This window comes from Tupaia chinensis, unplaced genomic scaffold (genome assembly GCF_000334495.1).
Source record: "Tupaia chinensis unplaced genomic scaffold, TupChi_1.0 Scaffold000063_1, whole genome shotgun sequence".
Classification (NCBI taxonomy): domain Eukaryota; kingdom Metazoa; phylum Chordata; class Mammalia; order Scandentia; family Tupaiidae; genus Tupaia; species Tupaia belangeri.
The window spans coordinates 702,666-711,081 of record NW_006159521.1 but is presented as its reverse complement, the minus strand read 5'-3'; the positions used below and the strand labels follow the sequence as shown (position 1 = coordinate 711,081).

Here is an 8,416-nt window from a genome sequence, read left to right as displayed (position 1 = left end):
CCGCTGAGCCCGCACATGGGTGGCTGGCAGCTTCAGGACATCTCGCCAATGCCGGGCAGGTACCACGTGCCAGCAGGTCAGAGCAGTAGCAGAAGCCCCCAAAGCTGGATTCCCAGAAGCGGGTCCAGAAAACAGGCACCCTAACCCCACAGAGCAGTCTGGAAGTGTGCTATGCCAGCCGCAGAGGCTGCCCACGCCACGCCGCCCAGGAGAAGCTGAACCTTCATTGAGGGGCCAGGGGTCCCCTAAGAAAGAGGGGGGTAGCACTCAAGAGACCTTGTAGAAAACAAGAAGCTGATGGGGCCAGCAGGTAGTGTAGTAGCTAAAGTGCTAGGCTTCCATGTGGCTGACCACGGTTCAAATCCCTGATCCAACAGCTTGAAACTCACACGGGTGGCATGTGTGTATATGCCCAAAATTCTGGGAGAATGGAGAAGGGATTGTGGCATGGCCATCCCCCCAGGGGATAATTTCTCACTTTACCTCTCTCTGTCTCTCAGTCTCTGTCTCTCCAGTGAGTGCAAATACCCTATGGTCAAAAAACCTTTAAAGAAAAAGCCAGGCACACAGAGAACACCCATTTGTCGTCTTGCAATTCCTGCCTTGGGTAAGCAGAGGAGACGCTGGGCAATGCCAGGCACTGGGGACTGAGGGAAGCCTCAGGCTCGCGCGTGCCCCCAAAGCCCTAGGTGCTGCTCTGCAATGCATAACCCCAGCAGCACCCCCTGCAGCTCGGTGGGAAGCCAGGGACTGTGGACCCAGCCAGCAGCATACTTGGTGCCCAGCAGGACCACCCTTGGCACCACTGAGCCAGCTCTTCACGGGCTCCATGATGGCGCTGCTGTCACCAGAGGACAGCCGGTCCAGGGCTGCAGGAACCACCTGGCCGAACCCACTCCTCGCCCTGGGCCGTCCAGCCTCGGAGGCCACAGCATTTCCTACTCAGCCTCCCTGACATCTGGAAGCAGTTCCTCCCCTTCCTGGCTGACAGCTGTGTGGGAGGAAGTTCCTCCTGCCCTGGCCGAGCCTTGGGACACTCAGCTGAAGCAGGCTGACACCAGGACTCACTGCACAAGGCAGGGACAGAGGAAGCCAGCACTGCCACTCCCAGAGAAGCCTGTGCTTCCCGCGCAGCACCCCCACTCTGACCTCCGCCCTTCCCTGCAGCAGGAAGTGCTGGGACTGGCTGGGTGCCCTGCAGGGCAGGACGAGGGAGAACTGGATGACCGGGAGGGAGGGGCTCAGGAAGCCTTCTGAGTAACACCACCCTTTTTTTTACACAAAAAAAAGGTTTTTGTTATAGGGTGTGTGTGTTTGCCAGAGAGAAAGAAAATGAGGAAACACCCCCAGGAGGGAAGGCCACACCACAATCCCTTCTCTTCCAGTCTCCTCTCGGGATTTTGGACACACATGTACACATGCCCGGTGTGACTTCCAAGCCACTGGGTATGGGACTCGAACTGCAGTTGGTCATGTGAGAGTCCAGTGCCTCAACCATCATACCACCTGCTGGCCCGATTTACTCTTTTAAAAGCTTACTTCTTTCCTCTATGAGAGTGAGCGAGCAAGCGAGATAGGTTCCCCTGCAATAGGGTCCCGCCTTTGTCCATCCCAGCTTGGCAGCCCTGGGTCGTGGGCACGTGTGCACTGCATTCAGGGAAGTCTCCAGACCTGAACCTGGAACCTTCTTATGTGGGTCAGCCTTGCAGAGCCTTGCAAGCACTACTGCTAAGCTGCTGTCTGGCCTTCCAGTTCATCCATCTTTCCTTGTGGGGAAGCTGAGGCCTTGGGTACTTCTTCAGGCCTCCCTCAGTGAACGGCCAGACCCTGCCCCTCTCCACAAGGTGCTGTGACCCCCACCTCCAAAGCGGCACCTTCTCTCCAGCCCGAGACAAGTCGGTGGCTCCTTGGGGAGAAAGTGGAGGAAGCTCCTGTCTGCAGGTTCAGGATGGTCCCAGCCATGCCACTAAGGCAGACAGGCTGCACTGAGGTCAGTGGCCTGGGGCTCTGGAAGAGGCACAGTCCCTCCCTGAACCTCTTCTTCCTGCCTCAGCTAGCGGGCAGGGGCCCCAGGTCAGGGAACTAGCAGTCAGTGTCCTCTCAGGGCCTCTAGCTGTCCATGGGGGAGATGCGGGTCCTGGGCCGCCACCCCACAGGCTACAATGACCAGGCCCTAAGAGGGCTGCTACAGGGACCAGCAGATGGTATAATGGTTACGTCACTGGACTCACACATAGTCAACCGTGGTTCAAGTCCCAGACCCAGTGGCTTAAAACTCATGCCAGGTGCACATGCATGTGTGCCCAAACTCCTGAGAAAATGGAGAAGGGATTGTGGTGTGGCCATCCTCCCTTGGGGTGATTTCTTGCTTTCTGTCTCTCTGTCTCCCTCCAGCAGGCACATGAGCCCTAGAGAGGAGGACACCCCTCTCTCTGTTGTCAGGACAGACTGAGAAGACACATAAAAAAGGGGGGCTAGTGGGTGGTGTGGTGGTTAAGGACACAGGGCTCCCACATGGCCAACTGTGGTTCAAGTCCCAGACCTGGTAGCTTGCTTTCTTGTTCTCTCTCTGGTCAATTTAAATAAATAAATAAATAAAGCTAAATGAAATAATTTAAAAAAAAAAAAAAAAAAAACAGGAAGGAGTGAATCCACAAAGAATATGAATGGCCAAACAACTTGAAGTGTCACGCACCAGAAGGTCAATAAAACAAGACACCCAGGGCCACCTGCTGGAATGTGGTTAGAATGGCCGAGCCAGACCCCACATGGCTGACAGTGTGTGGTTTAGGTTTTTGCCATCAGTTGCATTCATTGACTGGAGCAAGACAGAGAGAGAGAAAGTGAGAGGAAAAGTGAGATATCCCCCCACTCCCTGCAGGGGGATGGTCACACTGCAATCCCTTCTCCTGGGGTTTTGGGCACACACACACACCCACACACGCCCAGTGTGACTTTCAAGCCACCAGGTCCAGGACTCAAACCGAGGTGGCCAAGTGGGAGTCCAGCGCCTTAACCACTATGCCACCTGATAGCCCTGCATTTTTTTTTTTTTTAAAGAAAAATATCTAACTCAGATTAGCAAGCCTTCAGTGTAACTGGGTAACAGCTCTAGGAATTTATCACAGGAAAACAGAACAGGACACGTAGCCTGGAGTCAGAGCAAGTGCACCCACTGCAGTGTGACCGTGTGTGAAGCATCCCACCACCTGCCGGGATCTGGACGCCCTTACATATGCCATGCTGCTAGGCAGGCACTGCAAATGCAGATCTTTTTTTTTTTTGAGAGGTTTTCGCTATAGGGTGCATGCGCTCGCCAGACAGAGAGAGATAGAGACATAGAGACAGAAAGTAAGAAATCACCCCCGGGGGGATGGTCACGCCGCAATCCCTTCTCCTCCATTTTCCTCTCGGGATCTTGGGCACGCACGCACACGCACCCGGCGTGAGTTTTAAGCCACCGGGTCCGGGACACGAACTGCGGTCAACTACGTGGGAGTCCAGCGATATAGCCATTACACTAACTGCTGGTTCCCGGTGATTTTTGTTTTCTTTTGAGAGTTTTGCTGCGCAGCGCATTTGCTCACTGGAGACAGAGACAGAAAGTGAGAAATCACCCTCCACAGAGGATGGCAACGCTGCAATTCCTTCTCCATTCTCCTCTTAGAATTTTGGGCACACACACCCAACATGAGATTCAAGCTGCCAGGTCTGGGACTCAAACCGTGTGGGAGTCCAGTAACATAACCAGGACGCCATCTGCTGGTCCCTAAAAGCTGGATTTAATGACACAGAAAGTGTTCAAATGTTGAAGTTTTACAGAGTAAATATAGGCGCCAGCCGGTAGCATGATGGTTACGGTGGGTGGGCCCCGTACGGCCAACTGCACAGTCTGAGTCCCGGATCGGGCAGCTTGACAATCACCACTGGGTGCATGTGAGTGCGTGCTCAGGGTCCCAGAAGAGAGGAGGGACTGTGGTGTGGCTACCACCCCTGGGGGGTTTATTTCTCAGCTTTCCTCTTTCTCTCTCTGGCAAGGAAGGGCACATGCCCTACAGAAAACAAACAAAAACAAAAAAATGTAAAAGAAAAATTGGGGCCAGAAGGTGGTGTGGTGGTTAAGGGTGCTGGACTCCCACATGGTTGACCATGGTTTGAGTCCCAGACCTGGCAGCTTGCTTTCTTACCCGCCCCTCCCTGTCCCCTGGTCCCTCTCTGATCAAGTAAAAAAAAAAAAAATTTTTTTTTTTTAAAGAAAAATTACACACACACACATATATATTCACACACACATATAAAATAGTATTTGGACAAGAATCAGATCTTTGGATTTATTTACACATCAGTTCCCAACTACCTGCCAAATCTAAGGACTAAAAATAGTGGCTTTAGGGGAGTAGGTAATAAACCAAAGGAAAACGAAAACAAACCTGCCCATTTACTTTTCCCCAGAAAGCGCAGACCTACGACATCTGACCTTAGGAAGCCCTTTCCCGGGGCCAAAGGGCGCTCCAAGGAGCTTTCAGACACCAAGTCCACTTCCTCGTCCCCAAAGCCGATGGAGTTGGTGCAGCCGTCAGATGATAACCACAGACAGGAAGAAAGGCAGGGGAGCTTCTGTAACCTTAAGGTCTTTGGGAAGTCACTGAACCAATTCGAGTGGAGAAAGCGATGTGGGAAGACCCTATTTCTGGGCCAGCCCAGTGGCCTAGGGGGTCTGGGAACTAGATCCCATATGGATGACTGGCTTTGATTTCTGATTCCTAAGAGCCTGAAAAATACACCAGGCACGTGTGCATGCACATGTGCGTGCCCCAAATCCTGGCGGGATGAAGAAATGGAAGGAAAGGGACCAGTGTGCCAGCCACTGGAGGTGCTTTGTCCCCCCCCTCCCTGTCAAGCAGGTGCATCCTCTAGCAAGACAAGGAAAGATAACCATTTCCTCGGGATGAAATGGAAAATGAAATCCCGTCTGAGACCTGGGGGCACGAATGAACAGGATCCCTGCTTTCAGGCCACCATCCGTCTGGTTTCTGGTTTTGGTTCTGGTTTGCTATAGGGCATGTGCATTCACCAGGGAGAGAGGGAGAAAGAGGAAAATCCCTCCAGGAGGGGAGGGCCATGCCACGACCCCTTCTCCTTTTAGGACTTTGGGCCTGGCTTGATTCTCAAGTGGCAGGGTCTAGGACTGCCTGCTTAGCTGGCCACGTGGGCCCCAGCCACCTTCCCCTCCACCCCGCCTGCTGGGCCCAGGGCACCATCTTAATGTGCCGAGCCCACTGAGCCCCACTGAGCCCCGCCAGCCCCGGCTGCTTTCACACTTCACCTCTTCAAAGGAACTGGTTTATCAAGAGTGCTGGGAGACCAAGCAAGATGGCCTCAGGCCAAGACTAAGCAGGACAGGATGCCCCCCAGGCCCCTTCCTGCGGGTCTGGCCCCTGTGACCACCTGGCCGTGGAGACCTTGGCTGGAATGGACCACTGGGAAGGGCAAGCAGTCGGGTGTCAGGCTAGGCAGAGGGAGGAGGTCTCGGTCTCCCCCACTGATGCCACCTTCTCTGGAAGTCACCTCCTTGCCCCAGGCACAGGGAAACTCAGTTTTTCTACTGGCCCCCTGGGTTCAGAACAATCCACTTTGGATCAGCAGTGTCCACTTCCCTTTTGTAGACACTTTCAGCCGTGCAGAGAGGCCGGAAGGCAGGCACGCGGGCGGGCAGAGGAGCCGACGGTTAATCACAGTCCTCACCCGCCACATGCACAGCACTTCCTCTCTGCTAACACGGTCACAACCCCTGCCAAGAGCTGCCACTCTCACTGGGTTCACAGACACAGGCGCACGGCGGTAGGGCCGTCTGAGGTCACAGGTACTGAAAGCCAGAGCCAGGCTTGCATGGAGATTGGACCCAGCATGGCAGGGTGCCCTGGGTATGGAGTCTGGGGACAGGGGCAGTGAGGGCGACAGGTGGGCACACAGCCCTGGGTATGGAGTCTGGGGACAGGGGCAGTGGGCAGCGGCACGCCTCTCCCAGGTTCATTTGACGGACTCATCGTCCTGGCTGTCACAGCAGCGGCCTCACGTCTCCGAGGGGACAGGGCAGAACCTCTCCACCCGATCTGGTCTCTCCCTCTCACTTTACAGATGAGGACATGGAGGCCTGGAGGTGAAGATCACATAGCCGAGAGTGGCAGGGCCCAGGGAGGTGGGAGTCTGTGATTCGGCCCAGTGTCTTGCAGGGCAGGGCTTGGCCTGAGCACCAGACTGCCCAGGTTGGGGGACAGAGCCAGCTCCTCTGCTCCGCCAGAGTGGCTGGTCTGTGGTAAACAGTGGGGCAGTTCCTCCAGGGAAGGTCTTTGCCACCTCCCTACCCTCCGATCAATCGCCCAGCCGGCTGCAGTGCTCAGCCCGGGCACGGCGCCAAGCTTAGCCACCATCCTGCCCTTGGTGCAGTTGGAAGTTGCCGTGGTCAGAACCCCCTGGCGGGGAGACAGGGTGCTAGCATGGCTGCCCCTGAACCTAAACTTCCCTCCTGGAACTGGGCGGACCCAAGGGTCACTGCGCCCTCAGAGGACCTGAAGGTGGATGTGCGAGCAGCTCCTGGTTCCCTCGAGCTCTCCCTTCCCGGCTTCTCCTTGCCTTTCCCTCTGCTCCCCCTCCTACTGCGCAGGCCACATGGCAGCCACCCTGCCCGCTCCCTCACAGCCTGGTTCCCGCAACTGTGCAGAGGCTGAGGTGGGCTCAGGATGCCCCCAGCCTTCCCTGTGGGGCTTCTTGGTGTCCCGGCATTGCCACTGGAAGTCACCCCCCCATGCCACAACACAGACCTCCCCCCGCTGTAGGGTCTGAGGCCTGCATAGCCAGGCTGGGATCACCACCCACCAACCCCGAGGGCACCAGATGCAACAGCTGCCTTGGCTCGGAGCCTGTCCGTCGTGCTAACCCTCCCCGCCCCGCGCAGATGCAGTGGCAGCCCCAGGTCCCCCCTTCTGCTCCTCACCAAAGGGCTTACCTGAGCGTGTAGGGTGGCGGCGGCGGCAGTGGCGGCTGGGTAGGTGAACGCAGCATGTGAGATGGCAGGGGCGAGCTCTGTGGTGTACAGAGGGTAAGGGGCCCAGGCCTCTGGGGACGCAGGGATCAGAGCAGCCCCCATCAGGTCATCTGCAACGGGAGACAGCAGCCTCCACTGTCAGAACGCCGCTCCCCACTCCCATCAGCCCCCTCCAAACACAGACGGGAATCCAGCTCTAGTGGGCTGCGGCTCCCCATGGAGGACCCCAAGACCAGGCAGTTCATGGTAACGAGGCTTGGCACACAGAGCAGCCTTTCTAGTTCAGGAAGCTCCCAGACAGACCTCCGCCCACGCCAACCAAGAGAAGTCCCAGAAACCTTGGGGAAGTCAGGTCCCCCTGACAGCGCAGGGGCTTGGCCAGGCCCAGAGGCTGCCAGGGAGGAGAATGCCTGAGTCTCAGAAAGGCCTGGAAAGGGCGGGCTGAAAAGGGCGGCTCAGAGCACTCACAGGGGTCCCGGGCAATGAAGTGGGCTCCAAGGGCGGGGTGCGCGTTGGTGGGGTTCGGGGTTGCCATGAGCTTGCTCTTGGCCATCTTCGTGTTGGCTTTGGCAAACTCTAGCCTCAGGGTCTGCGGGTTCTCGGGATCAAAGCGAATACCCTACACAAAGAGGGAAGGAAAGGAGGGGCTCACTCTGCAGCAGCAGCACTGCCACCTGCAGCCGGTACAGAAGGGTCCCAGGAACCAGCTGGGAAGACCTGCCCTGCAGAGGAAATGCTGCCCGGGCCTCGGGATGGCATTTGGCACACAGCGCAGCCGAGGACCCTGTCCTGGCACGGCTGGGAAGTGGGGTTCGCGCGTGGACCCCCTGCTTGGGCAAGGGGTGGAGGAAGGTCTGCAGAGGATGGAACAGGGACTCCGGGGCAAGACTAGTGCTCGCAGACTCACGTTCAGCGCGTTCTTGGCTGCTTCTGCTCCTGCCCGGCTGTCGAAGATCACAAAACCGACAGGCTGGCAGGACAAAGAGAGAAGCCCTCGCATCCGTCCCCACTGACCTCCCCCTCCAAACGGAAAGACCACCCTTAACCGCCAAGCGTGTCTGTCCCGCTAATGAAGAGAGGGGCAGGAAGGGGAAGAAAACGCCCCTTGGCCATGTCCTCCCAGGTCCCGCTGGCGCAGAGGCGCCCCGTACAGCACAAGTCAGAGCTCCCCAATGCCCACCCTCAGGATCGAGGACACGGGCTCTCAGCCACGGCCCCCTTGCGGAAGGAGTTAGGGCTTCACTACCACTTCTAGCATCTCCGGCCATGGCGGCCAGGCAGCGGCTCTGGTGGCCAAGAGCTAAACACCAGGGCCAGGAGCCGAAGGCTCAGACAGCTGGTGAGAGAGGGGCTCCGATGGCCCCCCCCCCC

The 8,416-nt window shown here is 57.0% G+C and overlaps 1 protein-coding gene across 1 annotated transcript in view; it reads right to left on the bottom strand.

Moving 5' to 3' along the window:
- RBPMS2 (RNA binding protein, mRNA processing factor 2) overlaps nt 1–8,416 on the bottom strand; it is a 33,506-nt gene that overhangs the window by 2,957 nt on the left and 22,133 nt on the right. Inside the window, exons 4-6 of the mRNA XM_006141726.3 lie at nt 7,953–8,015; nt 7,514–7,664; nt 7,007–7,155 (exon numbers count right to left, since the gene is read on the bottom strand). Of these exons, the coding sequence (XP_006141788.1) occupies nt 7,007–7,155; nt 7,514–7,664; nt 7,953–8,015 (363 nt within the window). The remainder of the gene's footprint in view (nt 1–7,006; nt 7,156–7,513; nt 7,665–7,952; nt 8,016–8,416) is intronic.